The 23,194-nt window shown below is 34.1% G+C and overlaps 1 protein-coding gene across 9 annotated transcripts in view; it reads left to right on the top strand.

The window, feature by feature from the left end:
- PRPF40A (pre-mRNA processing factor 40 homolog A) overlaps nt 1-23,194 on the top strand; it is a gene marked incomplete at its 5' end in the record, with an annotated part of 48,630 nt that overhangs the window by 9,770 nt on the left and 15,666 nt on the right. For 4 of the 9 annotated variants that reach the window (XM_084797400.1, XM_084797399.1, XM_084797396.1 and 1 more), the window contains 14 exons: nt 3,562-3,642; nt 4,762-4,792; nt 5,941-5,957; nt 10,781-10,891; nt 12,156-12,276; nt 12,510-12,563; nt 14,060-14,084; nt 15,102-15,464; nt 17,766-17,874; nt 18,335-18,399; nt 18,735-18,899; nt 19,373-19,481; nt 20,104-20,254; nt 21,157-21,290. In XM_084797400.1, the coding sequence (XP_084653526.1) occupies nt 3,562-3,642; nt 4,762-4,792; nt 5,941-5,957; nt 10,781-10,891; nt 12,156-12,276; nt 12,510-12,563; nt 14,060-14,084; nt 15,102-15,464; nt 17,766-17,874; nt 18,335-18,399; nt 18,735-18,899; nt 19,373-19,481; nt 20,104-20,254; nt 21,157-21,290 (1,536 nt within the window). The remainder of the gene's footprint in view (nt 1-3,561; nt 3,643-4,761; nt 4,793-5,940; nt 5,958-10,780; nt 10,892-12,155; nt 12,277-12,509; nt 12,564-14,059; nt 14,085-15,101; nt 15,465-17,765; nt 17,875-18,334; nt 18,400-18,734; nt 18,900-19,372; nt 19,482-20,103; nt 20,255-21,156; nt 21,291-23,194) is intronic. The other 5 variants (XM_084797402.1, XM_084797401.1, XM_084797398.1 and 2 more) reach the window with 2 other exon arrangements.

The raw sequence follows: 23,194 nt of genomic DNA, 5'->3' as shown, positions 1-23,194 counted from the left end.
CGTGAGCTTGTGCACACATACATTGCAATACCTCAGAGGTAGATCTAATAAGCAAGACTGGTTGGAGGGGACTACAGTTGTGGTATGTACACACACACACACACACACACAAACCCATAAGTTAAAAACTTGTGAATTTGCTTTTAACGCTTTCGTGTAATATTTTCATACCCACACTGACCGTAGGCTACTGAAGCTGGGATACGAATCCAGGTGTGATAAAAGGTGGAAGGGACTACTTTATTGACTTATAATTTCTAAATTCTGTAGGTTGTATTTAATGAACTACTTTTAAAAACTAGGAGTTGTCTTAATACATGTTTCCTACATGTTAAGAAATTATAAAAAATTATTTACCTTTTATAGAAACATTTAATGAAAAATATGTTGACTTTACTTTATAGTCTGTTTCGTTTGTAATTTACTCTTGCTATTTTGAGATGGGGTATCACATCCCCTATGGCTGGAGTTACAGATGATTGTGAGGCTCCATGTAGGTACTGGGACTGGAACCAGAGTTCTAGAAGATTGGTCAGTGCTCTTAACTGCTGAGCTATCTCTCCAGCCCTTTGTCCAACTTCCGTAACGCTAATGCTGTTTTATTACTATTTTTATTTTAAAAGTACATAAAGTGCTAAATAAGACAAACTTTCTAGGAGCTAAGAGCAATAGAATAGGTTGTGTGATGGGCACTCATTTTTACTTGTTGATTATTCTCAAATTTGTGTTTCTTCACTCCCTCCAGTACTCCACACTGAGTGCAAGGCCTCATGCACGCACTAGACAAGTGCTCTAGTGTTGATCGTACATCTGCCGTCCTATTTTTATATCTAGTCAAGATCTTGTTGCTGATCTTGAGCTTTTGGTTATTCTTCTTCAGCCAGTAGTGTAGTAACAAAGATTTATTAAGAGTGTCACCCACCATACCTAGCTTTAATATCTTAATAGCTGGCCTTAAACTCCCCCTACTGCAGGGCTGGACAGATGACTGAGCAGTTAAGAGCACTCTGTCTGTTACTCCTCAGTGTTTACTTTAACTCAAACACTCTGTCTCTGGTCTTAATAACTGAAAGTTGTAGTTATTACAGTACTTTATATATTGGCCAAAGAAATAGAAATGGAAATTTGTAAAAAGTGACTGTTTTGATTTTATAGTGTAGGTCACATTAAGATAATGTGAATGGCCTTTTGTGCTTAGAAAATAATAAGTTTATGAAATTGTTGTGACATTATCGTAGCAATTAAGCTAAGAATATTTCCTTTTTAAGCAGGTCATTTTTCTTTTAACTTAAAGGTTTATTAACAATGGAGGGGGGTGGCAAATAGGAATCTAAAAGACTTTACAATTAGAGCTGGCTATACACTCTATGTGAAGCAAGAAAATTTTAACATACCGTGCCAAAGACAATAAAGAAACTTGGCTACCCCAGTTTTTGTTTGGGGAAAAGAAGACTAAACACTCCTGAGGATTTAAAACACAATCCACTTTAAGTTTATACCCTGGATTCACTTTCATTAACACTGATATTAAACAGCAAAAGGAATATATTCATTAGTCCCAAATTGGGGGTGCTGCCAAGTAACTAGTATAACTAAATCCATTGCTTTCAAAAATGTCAAACGTGCTTCTATGTTTTGTATTTAGAATAATAGGAATGATTGGTAACATTTCCTAAGTAGATAATGGGGGCTCAGGAAAATAGATCTTTCTTTAGTTTCGTATTCATACCATTAGTTTCACTTTTAGACTATTTAGTTATATAAAAGTTTTAACATTTACAGTTGAGTTTGTCAGGTAAAGCATGTGAAGTTAAGCTGGATCTGCCAGGACGTAGGGAAATGCTGTAGAAGACTGTGGCTTTGTATTTTCTATCACATCTCACTTTCTAACCATAACTGATTTCCACACCAGTGAACAATTTTGAAGTGTTTTAAAATTTGAGAAATTTTTTCTTTTTTTTATAATTTATTTTCTTTAAATAATTTATTCTTGTTACATCTCAGTGGTTATCCCATCCCTTGTATCCTCCCATTCTTCCCTCCCTCCCATTTTCCCCTTACTCCCCTCCCCTATGACTGTTCCTGGGGGGGATTACCTCCCCCTGTATATGCTCATAGGGTCTCCAGTCTCTTCTTGGTAGCCTGGTGTCCTTCCTCTGAGTGCCACCAGGGCTCCCCCTCCAGGGGACATGGTCAAAGGTGAGGCACCAGAGAATTTTTTAAAGTACTTTTTCTCCCCCTTAAGAGAAATTACTGTTTTTCTTTTAGGTTTTTAAACTTCTACTTTTGAAATGATCTTAGGATTCTAGTTTGGAATGCAATACCAATTTTTTATTTGTTTCATAGGCCATTTTAGACTTTCCCACTGTGCTCCTAGCTTTCTCATGGCAAGTTACTTGTTTGATTTACTGTTGTTCCCTAAAACACAGTTGAAGGATAGATAATTTTGGAAACAAGCATAATTATTCCTTGCTTGTCTTTTTTTTTTTTCCTTAACGTGTATGTTATTTTTTTAATCTTAGTTACGTTTTGGAGGCGTCCATGCTTGTTTTCAAGTCTTGTACTTCTTATAGGTCGTGTGTCCCAAGGACTCTATCACAGTCTTCTAACTGTAATCTCTGCCCAGTAGTTTCAATGATTTTTAGCATTTTTAAATCTGTTCACCCCATGCCGCTCTGCAGGTACTCCAGCCCACTTCATTCTCAGTTTTCACAAGTAATCAAGCTGAACATAGCTAGTCTTACCTAATTTTATATTTCCTAGTGATCAATCAACGTGCTTATATTTTTCTGTTCATGTTTTGTAACTTGTTCATTTATTTTGAAACTTGAATAACCAGTTTCCTTGTCCTGGTACCTGTGATTATTGCAATTTTTGTTACTGTACAAGTTTCATAGATTCTTTTGATATTCTTAATATGTTAAAGTCAAAATTCTAATATGGAGCTGTATTTATTTTATATAACAGATGAATGTTTGATCAAATCCTTTAGAAAGTAAATTTTGATAATTTTTATTCATGCTTAGTACTTACTCAGATTTTAATTGCAGCTGTTAGTAGACTAAAATAAGTTCTCAAACAAGTATATCCAGGTATTTATGTACTTTTCTATACTTATGATTAAATGGCTTTTATTTATGTACATTTTAAGTCAGTGTTTAGATTTTAAGCACCTTTGATCAAAGCTTTTGAAAAGGTTTGGACTACTGTAAAATTTATTCAGTACAGATTAAGAAAATACTAAGGTTTTTTTGTCTTACAGTCTCTTGTTCCAAAGAAAGAAGAAACAATATTCAATGAAAACTAAAAGGAAATGAGTAGTTTTAAGTTAGAGTTAGAATAATACAACAATCTGTTCTTCTAAATTAATTATAATATTTTTTACCGTACATATGAATTACGGTGTAAGTCTTGGAACAGGATTGTTATAGAATACTTCATTCATTCAACAAGCACTTACTAAGCATACGATACAGTAGCATAGTTTAAGCTGTGTGACACTTACAGTCCTGTACAGTATTTGGATCTTCCATGGTAACTGTTTTTTAACTTTTATTTTAGATGCCTGGAATGATGTCTTCAGTAATGTCAGGAATGATGATGTCTCATATGTCTCAGGCTTCCATGCAACCGGCCTTACCGGTTAGTAATCTTATGAAAATTATTATTTTTCTGGGTTTTGATTACTTTCATATATGAATAATAGTGTGCATGTACTTTATAGGCCACCCCAAAATTAGAGTATAACATGGAAATTATAATGGCGCGTCACATTGCAACATATATACATGTTCAGTGATTAAATTAATTCTGTAATAAACAAGTCACTTAAACAATTTGTGAGGGAAAGCCATGTTAGTAGTCTTGTAATATTTTCAAAGGTGACATTTTAATTATTAGGTGCTATTAAAAATTGATATTCAATTTAAAATGAGAAGACTTGATTTTAAAACCCCCCATTTTATTGAAACTTCAGCTCTCACAAATTAACTCAGAATGTTCTTGAATAAAGACTTATTGTCACACTTAGGTAGTGATTTGGTGATATATAAATAATTATGATATTAGATAAAGCGTGTTTATTTCCTGAGAGCCCATTGGTTGTTTTTTGTTTGTTTGTTTTGTTGTTGTTTATTGTGTGTTTGTTTGTTTGTTTACTTACTATATATACAGTGCTCTGACTGCATGTACACCTGCAGGCCAGAAGAGGACATCAGATCACATTACAGATGGTTGTGAGCCACCATGTGGTTGCTGGGAATTGAACTCAGGACTTTTGGGAGAGTAGGCGGCTCTCTTAAACCACTTAGCCATCTCTCCAGCCCAGAGCCCATTGGTTTTAATGAACAGGTGTGACATACTTATTTAAAGTAGTTTTTAGTGTTTTAGTCAAACTATTAACATTTGCATACACTTCATTACAAAGATATTCTGAGGTCTATGAGGCCTTATTTCTAGTATATTAGTATTGGTAAGTTTTATTGCTTAATTAATTAAAAAAAAATTTTTTTTTGAGCTTTGTAGACTCCAAAATTGAGAGGGAAAGGTTGTAGTTCTGCATACAGTTGATAGCCGGGCAATGTCTTCAAGTGATTAAGTTACCCTCCACCTCTGTTGGTTCTTGAAATGTATAGCAAGCCTGAGAGTTAAAACCACTAGAGTTAGTGGCTTACAGATTACCCATGAAACTGATGTACATTGCGTGTATAAAATGTAGTGTGAATGATTTGAATGTTAGTAATTTATTTTCTCTTCTTTCAGCCTGGAGTAAATAGTATGGATGTAGCAGCAGGTATGGTGGACTTCATTTGCAAAGTTACAGCCATAGTATAATAAGTCTAACAATGAAGGTGGAGCCTAGGGCTAAGAGCACTTAGGTGTTTCCTCAGAGGACCTGGCGTCCACTCCCCACTCTCACTTGGTTAACAGCCACTTGTACTTCCAGTTCCAGGGGATCTGATGCCTTCTTCTGTCCTTCTCGGCACCAGGCATGCATGGGCTACACATACATACATGCTGTCAAACCACTCATGCACATAAAAATTAGGTTTTAAAAACTCATCTTTATGATTGGTTCTTAATATTTTCTCAATATCTGATAATAGAAAACATTTATAATTGAATCCTTAAGTAAAACTTATTATGTGGAATAGTGTTTGCTACTCATAATTTTATAAATTTTGTAATTATTATTAAATACTTAGAATTTATATATTAGAACATTAGATCGGAATTTCATTGCTTAACAGTCTTGTCAATATAATCAGAGCTCAGAGCATACTTGCACAATGCAGTATTTCTACTTAGGGAACATGGAAAAGGGCAATAGCTCTACTTGCTAGATATAAAGTATTTGCACTTCTTGGGCTTCTGTTTTTACTTATTTTAAGTTGACTAGTTTCTAAACTTAGATATTATTTGCATGAGCTTTGTCACTAGCACCAGAAAATCCTTTACATCATAAAGGGATACACATGTGTGTGCATGTCTGTGTCCTATACTTACTATCTAATACAGTTACTACTAGCCACATGTAACTTGGGATTTGAAATGTGAGTAGTACAATTGAGGAACCACTTTTTTTTTAATTAGTTGGAATTTAAATTTTAAGCAGGAGTATGTGGTATCTCATGTGTTACACAATAGTACATGCATAGGATCAAAGTAACTGAGTTTGGCAAGGGTTTGAGAATAGAGGCATTGTTGAACTATCGCAGTTTATATAACAAAGAAAGGAATTTAGGTGAGATTGACACCTGGAATAGTCAGAAAACAAGATGAATGTTTCTTATTTGGCATCTGACAGTTAATTTTGGAGATTGGAAGCTCAAGTTCTGAAAAAGTTTTATGCTTAGATGTTTTATTTGTGGACTAGGAAGCAAACAGACAGGTCATATGGGACAACTCATTACTTACCGCTGTAAATACTTTGTTTTTTAGGTGCAGCATCTGGTGCAGTAAGTACTGTTTAAAACCTCTGTTTTTACTTATTATGTTTCATCAACATGCTGCATTGATCCTTTTATTACTTGCTAAACCAATTCTTAGTTTTCCATGCCAAATGTTGAGACTTCTCTTTAAAAAATAATTTGGGATTGGAGATATGGCTCAGAGGTAAAGAACGCTGGTTGCTCTCCCAAAGGTCCTGAGTACAATTCCCAGCAACCACATGCTGGTTCATAACTATCTATTATGAGATACGGTGCCTTCTTAACAGAGTTTTGGCTTTTCAATCGCTATAGTGATAGAATCTCTGCCCAGATGCAGATTTTCATAAAGACCCCTATGGGGAAGAGTATCACCCTTGAGGTTGAACCCTCAGCTGCTGTAGAAAACGTCAAAACTAAGATCCAGGATAAGGAGGGAAATCCTCTGGGTCAGCAAAGGCTGCTCTTTGCTGGTAAGCAGTGGAAGACTCCATACTTTGTCTGACTACAGCATTCACAAGGAGTCCACCCTCCATCCTGTGTAGAGACTTGGTGATGGTGCAGAGAAAAGGAAGAAGTCTTACACTGCTCCCAGGAAGAATGAGCATAAGAGAAAGGTTGTTTGCTGTGCTGGGTACTGTGAGAGGGGTGAAAATGTACAATTAGTTGCCTTGGTTGAGATTGTCCTGATGAAAACGGTGCTGGAGATTTCATGGTCAGTCACTTTGATAGACATCACTGTGGCATGTGCTGTCTGGCTTACTGCTTCAACAAACCAAAAGATAAGGAGTTGTGTATGAGTTAATGAAAAGATAAGGATTGGAGTGAGGGCGGGGGAAGAAAAACAGGTTTTTGGAGCTGGAAAGATGGCTTATTGGGAAAAGTGCTTACTCTACAAACATGAGAACCTAATTTCAAATCTCTGTCATTAGTGTAGAAGCAAGGCATGGAGGTTTCTTCCTTTCTAAAGTGCCATGGTGTTTAAAAGTTGCATAATTTGTTTTCATGAATGTATTAGTACACATTCATATAGCAAATATTAGTAACTACTTAACAACTTGCTTTATCTTATGAAGAAAACTTTATAGTTGTTAGAGTATTTCTCTTATATACTAGTTAGTACTTTAACTCTTCGTCTTACAGTAAACAGATAATTTAATTAGAAATTTCTTCTTAAGCCAGGTCGTGGCAGCAGTGCACACTTGTAATCCCAGCCCTTGGGAGGCAGAGGCCAGATTTCTGTGAGTCTATAGAGAGAAGCCCTGTCCCAAAAAATGAAAAGAAAAAGAAAAAATTCTACTTCAATTACTATTTTTATTTGCATTGACACATGTATACAAAATAATGGGTTTCTACAACATTTTCATATTTGTATAATTAACTTTGAATATATTTATCCCCTTGGTCCCTTCCCTCTTCTCAAGTAAGTCCTTTTTTCTACTTTATAAATCTAGGTTTCACATACGAGAGAGTTTGTGATATTTTTGTAGATGGGACATAATTTCTATTTAAATTATGGTCTCCAGTTTCAGTTTCTTGCAGACAAAATAACTTTGCTTATGACTTAGTTTTATAAACACATTTATATAAGTTCTTCATTATAGGAATTGTATAGAGTAATTGTATAACTTGTCTGTCTTGTTTAATGTAGATGTGCAAGTCTTTCTTGATTGCTTCCAGAAGTAACTGTGAAATCATATAACAAATCCTAGTTTAGTTTCTTGAAGACCCTCATGTTTCTGAAGTGGTTGTACTGATTTATATTCCCAACAACAGTATGTGAGGGTTTCCATTTCCCATACAACCTTGACAACATTTTTAGTTTGTTTTTTCTTTTAATGATTTCCTTCCAGTTTCAGCAATTCTCGGAATGTATTTTCTTCATCTCCTTGGTTATAGAAATGTATTCCCTGCAAAAAGTTGCAGAGTATTTGAAGAAGTGGTTAAGTTGACAAAAGATAAGATATTAAATAATGAACTTGGTAATTCATTCAATTTTGAAGTGTTGGTTATATCATGTGTGGTTAAGCATTTTGAGGGAAGAATTGAACCCTTTCTGTTCATCTGCTGGCTGCAGGCATGTGAGTTTTTTTTAGTGCAACTCAGCAGTTTGCTGAACATCTCAGATGCAGTGGGATTCAAAAGCCATTTGTCAGCACATCATAATCTGTTGTTGTTACATAGAGTAAGAGGAAATGAAGGTTCAGAAGGGGTTTATTGTTTTTTGTTAGTTCATGCAGCAGCAGCACCTACTTACTGCTAATGGCCTATGCTGAATTCTTCAGTCACTTGTTAAGTTTTAAAATAATGAGCTTTGATTATTGCTCTCATTTGATTGTTAACAGCTCTGGATGGCCAGTCCTCTAGCTCCTGGTCTTCAAGGCTCTCAAATCACAACTGTATTGTATATTTCTTTGTTGCAGTTCCAAGGCCAAATGAATAGTTGGTATTTTGAGTTTTCTCTGTTGGTTTACCAATATTTTGAACTCAATCAAAATCGTTTGGATTTGCATTTCCCCCAACATTTCAATAGTAAAAAATAAAAGACAAGTAATAATTTATAACTTAGAAACAAGGAAGCTTCATCTCTGAAAGGCAAAGTTGGTTCAACATTTCTAAGTCAATAAATGTAAAATACCATAGAAGTAGCTTTCAAAATTAAAGATACGATGTAATGCCTTACAAAATTCCGATGTCGTATTTTACAGGCTTAGTGGGAAAAGTACAAAAATTCATACCATATCCAGTCAGAATGACTATCATTAATAAGGGACAACTAGGATTGGAGAGGGTATGTTCCTGGATATTTGATCACACTGTGAACCCAGAAATTGTGTACAGGAAAAATCTGTTCCTAGTTTGTGTGGGTCAGCCCTAGCACACACCCTTAATCCAAGAACTTTCTGTTTATTGTAAACAGATGGTTGTGGTATGGCTCAGTCCTAGCACACTTAAGAGATTTCTGTAAACAGGATTAAATAAAGGTAACCCTAGGTAAGTCAGGAGGCAAGCAAACAACCAACTGACAGGAAGTGAACATAGGAAAACACCATAAGAGTGCTGGAGGAAGTCCAGAGGATGGATAGAGAAATGCACAGGAAGTAGAAAGGTACATTCAATTTGAAGGATTTTTAAGACATCATGGAGAAGGAAAAGGCCCTTTTTTCCAAATGGAATGTCAGTTGAATAGTCAGCTGGGTGCTTTCTCTGCCTCTCTAGTCTAGATGGCTTTCACCCGTGCATCTGGTTCCTCAAGCTTATTGGTAAAAATTGAAAGTTTGGGAGTTTGCTTAAAAACAACAAGGGTATGTAATGAGAACCTTATTGACTGTTGAGGACCGTGTAAATGAAGATAGCTGTGTGGAAATCACCCTGAAGATTGCTCTAAAAAGTAAAAATAGGGGCTGGAGAAATGGCTCGGTATTTAAGAGCACCATCTGAATGCTAAGACTCAAAGTTGGAAAGAATTGCACAAGCATATGACTGGCATACTGTAACTGTGTCCCATGTGTAAATGGAGTCCCAGAAGTTATATAATACACAAGCATGAGTGCTTATTTACATCTGTACCTAATATTTTCTTGTTTGTTTTGGTCTAGGTTCTGTAAAGTGCTATGTTAGATACGTCTTTGTTTTGTTGTTGTTGTTTTTGTTTTTGTAGCTTAACATGGGATTTGTTTCAACTTTAATTTTTCTTCAGTGACTGCACACTAATAATGTAATACGGACTGTGATATAATTCATTTAATTGAATTATTAACCAAATTACTTTCATTTTGTTAAGTACGATATTGCTATAATCAACAAGGTATATGTAAACACTTAGTCATAGGAACTATATTCCTGTGAAAAGTTACAGTTGGCAGAAAGGTACAAAAATATTCTAGTTTTCTGGGAAAAAAGTAGCCTTGTTTTAAGGAAATTGAGGGAATATTTTCACTACTTAGTTTCCCTTTATGCAAGCACACAAGTGATGCATGATAAAATTCAGTCATAATAACTTTGTCAATAAGTTTAAAATAAAATCTTAAGTGTTGAGTAAGCAGTTGGTACCAATTGTTCTTCTACTTAGTGTTATATAGAGTAATCTTACATTTGGAAAGTAGAGTGTAGGTCATCTTTGTAACCCTTCTCATATACCATGGTTAAATTTGTGACTATATGAAAAGCTGATGCCAAGAAAAGACCAACTTGTAAGTAACCAACATTAAAGTATCGTGGTGAGGCTTCACTTTCAAGTTTGTTGGTTCCTTGATTAGGAGTAGATTTACTTATAGTTTCACATGAAAATCTCATTTCTTTTTGTTTGAAGTATTTGGATTCAGTGTGTCACCACTACCACCTCAGCCCAACCACCACCCCATTTCATCTTGCTGGTGGTTTTTGCAATAAACCATTTTTATTTTATTTTATTTTATTTTATTTTTCAGTTTTTTGAACTGTGTCTTTATAGAGGAACAATGTAGAACTTTTTAAGTTCTTTTTAAAAATAAGACTAGATAAATACATGATTTATATACCTATATTTTATTCTTATTTAGTTTATATAATTTTCCAGTGGAGTAGATTTATATTGGTGGAGGATTATTTTGTGCATAAGGTAAAATGTTACTGTTTTTCTGAGACAGTCCTAAAATCTTAATTGATCCAGTCTACCTTTGAGCTATTTTTAAATGTTCTGTTTTCCAGTTCCTTTTCTACATCCATTGACAAATTACTTTAGGTGATTTGAACTCTTAAATAAAATATAGTCATTTTATACTTAAATTTGGCATTCGTATGCTTGCTACCTTGTAACTCATGGATATTCACTGTTGTATAGTTTACATGTCAATAATTTTTTTTTCCTTTAGAAATCAATGTGGACAGAACATAAATCGCCTGATGGAAGGACTTACTATTATAATACTGAAACAAAACAGTCTACCTGGGAAAAGCCAGATGATCTTAAAACACCTGCTGAGGTAAGTGTTTGAAGACTAGGAATTAGAACTGTTAAGTAGCTTGAGTATATACAGTCCCTAGGATGCTATGTTAAGCTTCAAAGAGCAGTTCCTGTGTATCTCAGACGAGTAAATAAAGACATTGGGTGGAGTGGGCTAGTGAAGTTACAGTTACCAGCAAGAACTATAACATTTGTTTTCCTATATGGACAGACGTTGCTTACTGTTTTCCTATGCTCAGAGGTGTCTTAAAGAATAAATTGAAGGGGAAAGCAATTTTCCTTGATATAGCATGACCTGTGTGATTTTAAAAGACATATGAGCAGTTCCAGTTAACCATGGGGTTTGATGTAATTAAATTAAATAACCCATGAAATACTTTCCTAGAGTAGAATATTTTCTCTAAACTGGTGTTTATTTTGTATTAATATATTTCACCATTCAAAATAGATAAATACGATAAAATTAAGATTGAAGCACTAAGCCAGACGTGGTGGCGCGCACTTGTAATGCCATCATTCTCGGGGGCAGAGTCTAGGACAGCCAAGGCTACACAGAGAAACCCTCTCTCAAAAAACAAAACAAACAAAAGATTGAAGCAGTAAATTAAAGAAGCAGTATTGCATATGTTTTATAGTCAGGCTCAGAAAGAGGTGATTTTTTTTCTTCCCCTGAAGAATGTTTTAGTTATCCAATGGTATTCCATTTTTACTTATCTTAACCAAAGAACTTAAGACAGGAAATAAATGCACCTTTCCCCAAGCTGTCTAATGTGAACAGTGTTTGAAAAAAGGAAGGTTGATAGGTAGTATTTATTTCTTTTTCGTATATGTGCACTCACACAGAGAGATACTTCGATTTAATGGCACTTCAAATTGCTCTCGTATGCATTAGCTTTATATACTGGTTTTGTCATACCTTCATTATTTCCTAAGATTCCTCACATACATAATCCACTTAGGGTTCTAACAAATTATTGTCTTTGAAACTAAAACATTAGAATAGATGTGTCAGATTTCACTTTTCCCCCAAGTTTTCTATTTGTCTTATTTGTATTAATATGTGAACACTCCATTCAGTAATTATGGATGGCAGTTTTTACCTGTGGTGAAATGTAGTGGAAAAGCACACACATTGAATTTCAGGTAAACAACATATTCAATAATTAACAACTTAAACCATGCCACAGTAGAGTTCACAGATATACACTCTCTGGTGAAAACTATGTGAATGATCAGTGATAGTGAGTGTGTTACTATTTGCTGAAAGTTTTTCTCTTCTTTAGCAACTGTTGTCTAAATGCCCATGGAAAGAGTACAAATCTGATTCTGGGAAGCCTTACTACTATAATTCTCAAACAAAAGAGTCCCGCTGGGCCAAACCTAAGGAACTTGAAGATCTTGAAGGTAAGATGGGAAAACAGTTCTACTGAAAAGTTGTTGCATATATGCCAGCCAACTGGAAACAGTCCTCCCTGAATAGGATTATTCAAACTAAGGCCTTACTCTTTTTAATTAAATTTTGTGCACATTTTAAATGATGTAACAGTTTTATGGGCTCTTTATTTTCTTATTGCTCTAGATCTCAGTTCTATAGATTTTAAATAGACTTTTATTTGATTTGATTCCATTGAAACTAGGATACCAGAATACCATTGTTGCTGGAGGTCTTATTACAAAATCAAACCTGCATGGTGAGCTGCTTTGATAATTCATTCTCTGTTACATTTAACATTTAGAGTATGTCACTAATCTTCACTAACCATGAATGGAAAAATCTGCAGTGAAAGACATTAATTCACAAAATTGCTTTTATTTAAGAGTTATATTATAAATGAGCTTATAGATTTTAAAGTGGTACTTTAGTATTTTAAATAAACATGAATGTTGTACAACTTCACATACAAACTTTCAGGTATTGCTCAGAATGTTCGTGCATACATGGGACATGTGACTAAACTTAATAATAGTAGGTAGTAGATGATCTTGAATCAGTTCTATCCATACATTATCAGATTACACTTAATACTGATTTTGTTTTAGTATCATAAAAATAGTATTAATGTGTTTTTTATCTGAAAGTTATGTTAAATGTTTTATTTATAGAAGGAAAGCTTTCTACACTGTCAGCTACTCAGTACCATTGAAAATTTAGGAAAGATTTTTATCTAACAATACTCAGGCATTAAAATAGCAAACTTTGTGATGTGAATAAAAATTGAGTTACTTTATTCTCCTTAAAATAAAATATAATCTTTTATATCTGTTCTAGATTAGGTAAGTAAAAGACGATAGGAAGTAGCAGAGCTAATAATAAGAAACAGCATCTGGCAGTAAACAATTTTAAACATGATGCTGCTATATTAGATTCATTTACTTAGCTTTTAATTTACAACTTTAGATCAGATTATTTATGGTTACCTCTTATTTTGCTTTTGTTTTGTTTTGTTTTTTTAATCTTAAAATAGATTTTTCAGAAATATTTTCCTTCAATGGGTGATCAGTTTTAAAATATGTTCATAGACTTACACTTTTATCATCACTGACATGGAGCACTTCATTCTCTAGTGATACAAAATTAAAGATACAGATCTTAGCATCAAATTTTAAATTTTCCTGAGCCTAGAATGCAAACATGTTGACTGCTTAAATTTCTAAAGCTATCTAAATTGTCTGAGCGTGAGCCTAAAATAATGTTATCAACAGAAGCGCAAATTGCTTACTTACCAGAGTATCAAGCTCATTTCTGATATGACTACAAATTGTTGGTTTGCATAGCTGCTTATCTGCTTGTCAGTACCAGTATGAAAGAATGTGCTGGAATTTCATGAGTTCGGTACCAATTTACATTTAGTATCTTTTAAAATGTAATCTCATCCCTGGAGACAATACTATTGTATTCCTAAATTATTAATGTTTCCAGAGAGTGCTTACAAGGCTAGTAGCCTTTGGAAACATCAGCCTTGTAAAAGATTGCTCAACAATCATAATCGCTGTTGTAAATTTTTTTGTTGTTGTATCGAGCCTTTGAAACTAAGCCAAACACTTGCTCTTTAAAGTGAGTTTTAAATTGCTTTTCAGATGGTAAATTAAATCCTATGAAATTGTAATATTTTCATCTCCTTTTAGAGTTTGTGTTCAGTGGTTATATTTAAAAACTTGTTGGTAACTTTTCTGTTTTCTTTAATAGCCATGATCAAAGCTGAAGAAAGCAGGTAAGCCATTTTGACAATGAGTATGGTTTACAACTTTGTTTCTATGGCATTCTTATTTTAGGTGTTCTTATTTAAAAAAATAAATGAGGGCTGGAGAGATGGCTCAGCGGTTAAGAGCACTGCCTGCTCTTCCAAAGGACCCGGGTTCAATTCCCAGCACCCACATGGCAGCTCACCCCTGTCTGTAACTCCAAGATCTGTCATTCTCACACCAACACACATAAATTAAAATTAAATAAAAAATATTTTTTAAAAAAATGAATGCTACTTAACAGAATTAGGCTAATGTTTTGATATCTTTGGAAGATTTTTACGTCAGGACGATTAAAAAGGAAGTATATTTACTCACGCTTAAGCCTTGCTAGACAAGCAGGTACTTTAATATGGAATGCATTGTTCTTGAATTAAGTTTCTTCCTTGGGGATTGAGTGGAATAACTATATTTTCTTCATTACACTAAATTTTGTTTTTGTGGTTTTTGGTCTTGATGAATAGACCCAGTACTTTGCATATGTTAATAATCAAATACTGAGCTATATACCCCAGCCTACAAAGTTTCCCTTTAATGGTTTAAATGTAGATTTTAGAGTTCTTATAAGAATCTGTTATGCAAAGTAACACTGAGGCTTTATTGAAGTAATTGGATGTTAGGAGATACAAGCGTTTATATCCATGCTATTACATGTTATTGTGCAGGTTTGCTGAAGGCAAATAATGGTAGAAGCTGGAAGTGGTAACACAGTGAAGGATACAGTATTGCCTGAGCCTTATGAATCTGAGCCTAGCCTAGGCAGTATGGGTAGATACTCTCTAAAACAAACATAAAATTAATACAGTCTTATGTGATTTTTTTTGGGGGGGGTGGCTTTCTAGTTTACTATCAATGGTTTTATTTAGCCCTTTGATTATTCCTTTAGTGTTACGATTTTATAATTGCCTTTATTTAGTTTTACTGTTATAGTATTGAAATGACTAGTGTGCTGTCTCTCCCTCCCCACCCCCCTTTTTAATGTATAGCAAGCAAGAAGAATGTACAGCAACATCAACAGCCCCAGTTCCTACAACAGAAATTCCTACCACTATGAGCACCATGGCTGCTGCAGAAGCAGCAGCTGCTGTTGTTGCTGCTGCTGCAGCTGCTGCAGCAGCTGCTAATGCCAATAGTTCAACCACACCTACTAGTAGTGTGGGAAGTGTTCCAGTTGCTCCTGAACCTGAGGTTACTTCTATTGTTGCTGCTGCTGTAGATAATGAAAATACAGTAACTGTATCAACTGAGGACCAAGCACAGCTTGCTAATACCACAGCTATTCAAGATCTAAGTGGTGATATATCCAGTAATGCTGGAGAGGAGCCATCTAAACAAGAAACTGTAACCGAGTAAGTTTAATAGCTCAGACTTCTTAAATCAATGCCTGGCTTAAAATATAAGAACTTGTTAATGTAGTCAATGGCCATTAACTGTTTAAGTTAAAAAACCTCTGTTTTGAGCTGGGTGCTGGGGCACAGGGCTGTAATCCCAGCACTGGGGAGGCTGAGGCAGGTGGATCTGTGGGTTCAAGGCCAGCCTGGTCTACAAAGTGAGTCAAAGATAGCCAAGACTACACAGAGACACCCTGTCTCAAAAAACCAAAATAAAAGGGGGGAGGGAACTTGATTTTTTTATAGTTAATAAGTTTTAAAAATGTGAATTGAGAGGTGTCATTCTACCATACTGTTGAAAGTAATCTTATCAAAGGTGTAATCTTACCTTGAGGAGCACTGAGTGTAGAATAAGGCACAAATTTAAAGGAGTACATCTATCAATGTAATATATGAAATGAAAATCAAGGCAAAAAGGAAAAAAATCAGCAGTTTATGAACTTTCAGTATTTTAAATAAAGGCTTGGTATCATTCCCTGATCTGTTAATATTTTGGAAGGGGTTTGTTTGTTTTTCCTTCTTTGTTTTATGTGCTAGCACAGCACTGCCAAGAAGCACTGTAGATTATTGTTGAATATACAGCTAAATTTTGGAAGGTGAGAAACTGCCAAATAGAGTAGAATTAAACTTGTTTTCATTCTTTTTTTTTTTTGGATATTGGTGGTGTTTGGTTTTTAGCTAATTGTAAATAAATTGAAAATATTAATAGCTTTATTGAAAAATGCCTCAGATAAGAGAAGGTACTTTATAGAGGAATCAAAAAAGGGAAGTCACTTATAACTGCAAAACTTAATAACTTTTTTCTACCATATGATCTAAGATATACAAAAAGATAAATGGATGACTAATCTGACCAAACACTATTATCCAGTTAATGTTTGGTCATGCTGCATCCATCTTTACTCCTTACTATAAGTGTTCCTTCTCTTCTTGAATGTTAATTCCATAAATAGCTGTATAATGTTGTAATACTGAGATATCTAAAAAGAAATGAGAAGGCATATTTGGAGACGAGTAAAGATGACATTTTCTTTTGCTCTTCTGACATTAGCTATGCATATATTTAAGTATGTGTGTCTGTGTGTATCTGTGTGTGTGTAACCATTTTGTGTTGGTGTATACTTGCGCACATCTCTACACACGCATATATATACATCAGAGACATATTCTGCATCCAAAAAGGTCCTTCATGTCAGGTGCTGACATATTATGACATAAGCTTGTGAGATATCATCCTTCTGCATTTTATGCTTGAACATTTTGAATACTAAAATACTGAGATTCTCAAAATACTTCATGTCACTTGGTATGATAAGTACATGTGATTTGTGCATATCCTCATATAATTCTGTTTTAGTACATCATTCAGTATATGTTACACAGTCAAATTACTTCATGAATGAGAAATATCTGTTCATCACAGATATGTTTTATATTATTTTTATTCTGTTGCCTTCATTTATATGAATGCAGAAGGCCAAGAGTAATTTATTTTTCATAATTTTAATGAGGTTTCTTTCTTACAGCATTCCAGTATTCAGAAGCCATAATTTTTTAGTAAGTCAAATTAAGTTCTATGTAAGGACACTTAAAAAAGATATACTTATATATATTACATTCTCATGTCAGTATCTATTGCAGTGCCCTTTCCATCATTTTTATGTTGAGCTAAATTTTTTTTAATGTGGGAACCCAAACAAATACTTGGTAATTCTTTATTACATTCTTTCTATAATCAGTATTGAGCAGTCTTTTTTACAGCATCCAAAAAATATGTTATTTGGTGTCTTCTGGGTTGTAAAGTGACTTGGCGCTTGCGCCATAGTATATTATTATCTAAAAGCAACATGTGGGTAAATCAGCATTGCTGTCGTCTATTAATCCTATGTTCAGGACAATAACTAAACTGGATTTTGCAAATAGATCACTTAGATTGTTATCTACGTTCTTTTTAGTTCTTATGTGCACACATAAAAAAATATTAGGGATTAAATGTGAAACATCCAAATAAATATAATAAACCATTTTTTAACATGTAGATTAATGATACAAGTGTACTTAGTACACTTCTATGTTAAACTTTGGCCTTTATATAAGGTCTAGTACCTGACATGCAGATTTCTGTAACTTTATGTCCTTGTCTTCAGACATTTGTATTTTTAGGGGTCTGCATCAAACAGCTAAATGATACGGAGATTTTTCTCAGCAGAAAATAGTTACTGAAATTATGAATAGCATGTTAAATTTCTCTCTCTCTAGTTTTACTCCTAAAAAAGAAGAGGAAGAGAGCCAACCAGCAAAAAAAACATATACTTGGAATACAAAGGAGGAGGCAAAGCAAGCATTTAAGGAATTATTGAAAGAAAAGGTATTATAGATTTTTAAGTAACATGTAATAATTTCCTAATAAATGTTTATTTGGGTGCCTTTATTTAAAATACTAATTCACTTGAACTGTTGTAACTGAAAACAAATTAAATTTATTGTGTTTTAATTGAAGACTGCTTTTGTAAAACTCGAGGTATTGACTTCATGAGCATATTTTTGCCTTGATATGTAAGATCTTTTTTTAAAGCTTAAATCATTGCTTACCTTTTACTTGATGTTCTGATGCAAAACAGATGCTGTTTTAATTTCACTGTGAATTTCCTTTTTAAATCAATAAGTACATATCATAAAATTTGTTCATTAGAAACAATTGTAGACTTTAAAAAATTCTGCAAAGGGAGGTACTTGATGATTACATTGAGTGTTATATTTGCTTTTCTGTGATTCCATTCTTTCTATTCTTGTGTGAGATTTTAATTTTTTCTTTAAATTATTTTCAGCGGGTCCCCTCCAATGCTTCATGGGAGCAAGCTATGAAAATGATCATTAATGATCCTCGGTACAGGTAACCAGAAATTTATAATTTTGCCTTTTACATTAATCTCAGAGCATTTAAAACAGTATAGCTTTATAAACAGCTTTTTCTAGCTGTATAGTTAGCATAAGTAGAAGTATTTTATGTATACTATCTCCAAAAATCCAAAAGGCTTTTCCTTCAATTTGAGCATCTTGTGACAAATGAAAGTAGAGTAATTTTAAGACTAGAAATTGCTGTTTAGAATCATTTTATATCTTCAATAAATTACAGTTTTATTAATATATGCATCAAATATTTTTACAAAGCACTAACATTCAATTGTCTAGCCATTATATTTATTCTTATTTTATTGATTTATTTAGTGCATTAGCAAAGCTGAGTGAGAAGAAGCAGGCCTTTAATGCCTATAAAGTCCAGACAGAGAAAGAAGAAAAAGAGGAAGCAAGATCAAAATACAAAGAAGCTAAGGAATCCTTTCAGCGTTTTCTTGAAAATCACGAGAAAATGACTTCGACAACCAGATACAAGTAAGGTTTTTAATGATATAGACATGTTTCCCCTGTTGTTTCTGTCAGTACTTCCTGCTAACTCATCCAGAGCAGGTGGTAATGAAAACAGCTGTGTAAATGGGGAAGGATGTTGCAGTTTTATAATACACCCAAAAAACCCATTAAGTAGTTTTACCTGTAGGCTCACTTCACTGTTATTTAGGGAGTAAACATACCACATTAACTGTTATCTGTTTTAAAGTTTGAAGAAGATGCCTTAATGCGAATTATTTTAAGAGAGAGTAGAAGCTTTTGCTCTTCTGTTACTGTTCTGTTGGCTGTCATGAAGTTCTCCTGAGCAGGGTATGTGTGAACTTAGCAGTGGGAAGGTGTTCGTTGGTTGTCTAAACGTGTACCTGCATTAATAAGCAAGGAACGTGTGCCTGCATTAATAAGCAAGGAACGTGTGCCTGCATTAATAAGCAAGGAGCCTCTGCTCTCATCATCACCAGGAAAGCTGAGCAGATGTGTGGGGAGATGGAAGTATGGAATGCAATATCAGAGCGCGATCGCCTGGAAATCTACGAAGACGTTCTGTTCTTCCTTTCAAAGAAAGAAAAGGTGCCTTTTACATTATCAGTATTTCAACATTATGAATAGTTTTCATTCTATTTTAAATGAGTAAAAGTTATAACAGTTTCTTTGTTTAATTTGTATAGTGTATGTTGGTCTTCATATCTATTCCTTGGAAGTTATATTAAAAGATAAAATGATTAACTTATGATCTTTTTCCCCTCTTCATCAGACATAGTGGGTACTGATTTATCTAAATATTTATCACTGTTAAATTGTTTTGCTCTGCTCTAAAAGGCTATGTAGATGATAGTGCAGGTATTCCTAAAAATTTAAACATAGTTGAATGTCATTGAAGACTTTGGTATTTACATGCTGTGACTGTACACAGTAACCCTCATTGTAAATTGTGTCTGTACTGCATACTGGTAAGTTTATGGATTGAGATACAAAAACAAATACAATTTTTGGATTTTGACTTCAAAGAGAAGAAAACTGAAGGTAAGGTCTACATACATCTACCACAAACAACAGGTAACAAAATAAAAGATGTTGATGCTAAAGGCATATACATAACATTTGAAATTTATCAGAATGTTAAGGAATTAAGTGAGTGTAATTCAGATAACCTTGTTTGAATGTAAAAAGGTCTATTCAATGTTTGTTGTAGGAACAAGCAAAGCAGTTACGAAAGAGAAATTGGGAAGCCTTAAAAAACATACTTGACAACATGGCTAACGTCACATACTCCACTACTTGGTCTGAAGCCCAACAGTATCTGATGGATAACCCAACGTTTGCAGAGGATGAAGAGTTACAGAGTAAGAATAATAGCTACATACGAAAAACAGTGACCCTCTAGTCACATAGAGTTATTGTCAAATTTTGTATGAAATCAGAAGAATTATTCTGGCTTTTTACTCAGTTGGTAATTCACAATGATTTGTCCTTTCAAATGGATTCCTTCTAATTGAATTTTAAGTTTAGACTTAGGAAAAAATATACATCAGGAGAGCTCTAAATTACCCTTAACAGATGATTCTTGATATATGTAATAAGGCAACTATTAGTAGATCACTTGTGTCTCCTGAACACAGCAAGGCAGCTGCCCTTATGTATCACAGTGACTGAGACACCATGCAGGGTACTTAGGCAAGCCACATCCCACTGTGTAGATGGGAGATGACCACGAAATCCCACTCTTAACTATAGAGCTATAAGCAATGGATGAGTGTAGCTTCTAATAAATAGACCATATTCCAGTGGAAGACCTTATGTTCAAGAATATTTGGGCACAACAGATTGGTCTTGATGGGTTTAAAATGAGTGAGATTCAGAACTGGGAAAAGCCAAGTTATGTGGATGAGTAGGGGATAGATTTGTGAAGAGTTGGGGAGAGTGGTGAATATTATCAAAGTACAACAGAACTCTCAAACTAAAAAAATTAAAGTACAAAAACCTTTTGGTAAGTTAAGTATGACATGCCTCTGACAGCCAGCTCATATTGCCATGTGCATGTGCTTTTCCATTTATTCCCTGTAATACTTGAAGTCTTCCTCAAAACTCATGTCATAACTTGTGTCATTATAAAATTGTGTTTGAATCCAACACATTATTTTTGAACACTGAATTTGAAATTTGTATGCTTAATGCAAATAATTAAACCACTTTCTTTGTTAATATTTTAAATTTATTTTTACTGTTTTTATTGAAAAATACTTAGACATGGATAAGGAAGATGCATTAATATGCTTTGAGGAACACATCCGGGCTTTAGAAAAGGAAGAAGAGGAAGAAAAACAGAAGACTTTGTTGAGAGAAAGGAGGCGGCAGCGTAAAAACAGGGAATCTTTTCAGGTATTAGAAAAATGCTTTTTCTGTCTTGGTTCTGTAGTATAAACAGTGAATTTCAGCAAGGATCAAAACAGCTTAAATTACTTAGTTCAAGTTCATTGCTTAGCCTTTGTGGATGACTATATATATATATATATATATATATATATATATTGTTCCTGGACATTTGAGGCAAGAGATTATAGCAAGCAGCAGCAAACACTATTTACCTTAAAGCATAAACTTTTAGCTAAGAAAAATAGCATGAGGACTAAGTGGAAACAAAGTGAGTGATGAGTGCTTTGTGGCAGTTGATGTATGGTTCCTTAAAGAATATGCTGTGGTACAATTGAGGCACGGAACATAATTAAGCATGGTGCTTCCGTAGTCAGTAGCTCGTTTTTTCACGTCCAGTGGTATTCTTTCTATTACAAAGAAAGGAATTTTTGTCCTGTAAATTTTTATGGGCTTCGTTTGAGATAGGATCCTAGGTGACCCAGACAGTCCTGTCCGCAGGCTTGCCATGTAGCCCAAACCACTTTTGCACTCCAAAGGCAGGGATTTCAGATGAGTGCCACAATCCTTGGTTAAGGTATTTTACTTACATAACCTGTGTTTTTGAAGCTGTGTCTTATAAGGAGATACATATATAGATATATAGATATATATTATGTTAAGTATATTCAGATAAATAAGGAAATGGACTTGGTGAGATGTAATAACTTGCCCAGATCCACCAACTACTAAGTATGGAACTAGGGTTTAAAATGATGCCATCTTGGTTATAAGTAGTCTTTAGTCTTTTATTTTAACTCTCTATTAGGATGGCAACATTGTTGTGGTGACTTGAGTAAGCTTGATAATAGTAGTCTGTTTGATCTATTGGTATCCTTTAGGGCAGTAGTTCTTAAAAGTTCATTTGTGTTAGATTCATGTAATAGACTTTTTAAAAAACATTGCTGCCAGTGGCTACTAACTCTAGTAATATCACAGCCATTAGCAAGGATTTACCCTTGTCTGTGAAACTTGCTGTTCTAGTAAGACCATATGACTACTAAGATTATTATTAAGCCCCATCCCAAGAATTTGATCCAGTAGATATAGGGTAAGTTTTAATGTGTAGTAATACTGATGGGGCCCTATGAGTACCAGTGACTTCTCAAATTGCTTCTGACTTCCTACTTAGGTGAATATAGCATCCCTTTGATCACACTTAACCTGGAAATGATTTGATGAACAGTCTTTCTTTTCTTTTCTTTTTTTTTTTTTTTTTTGAACAGTCTTTTTAAAGCTGTGGATGTATAAATTCTACTCATCTGAGAATTCAATCTAATTTTCACAGCTAGCTATAAAATAAGCTATACCTAGTTTTAGATTAAATCAGCTATGTGACAAGAAGGAAGGGCTTTTGGGGAGAAATATTATATTTTTGCAACCTTTAAGCTTCAATGCCTTTCGTAAGATTTAAAGTTTACAATGGTTCAAATTTAAAATAGACATTAAAAATAACTGTTTATAAAAATCTGAGCCATGGAAAGTAAGATAATATGTACCAAATGCTAGAACTGACAGCAGGCCAGGAGACTGTAATTAAAGGCCATATGGGTCTTTAAGTTAAGTGTAAAATACAGCTTTAAATCAGATTGGTATGCATATAGTAGTGTTTGTTTAATGTTAAAGTAGCTGGTTATTAAATCACTATATCGGTATTCCTCAAGATATGCAGCTCAGTAAATTTTCACTCCTATTCACCTTTCAAAGTTTTGTTTAGAATTGTAATAAACAAGATTAAGAGAAACTGTTATTTCCAAAACTGATTGTGAGTAGAAAGAAACTATTCAATAATGTGGTTTAGTGGTTATAGTTTTTTTGTTTGGTTTGGTTTGTCATTTAACACTTATATATTAAATTTGATACATATTTGCTAG

The sequence above is a fragment of the Acomys minous genome (assembly GCF_964271855.1).
Source record: "Acomys minous genome assembly, chromosome: 10".
In the NCBI taxonomy this organism is placed as follows: Eukaryota; Metazoa; Chordata; class Mammalia; order Rodentia; family Muridae; genus Acomys; species Acomys minous.
The sequence above is the reverse complement of the archived record's forward strand: the minus strand, read 5'-3'. Positions and strand labels throughout refer to the sequence as shown.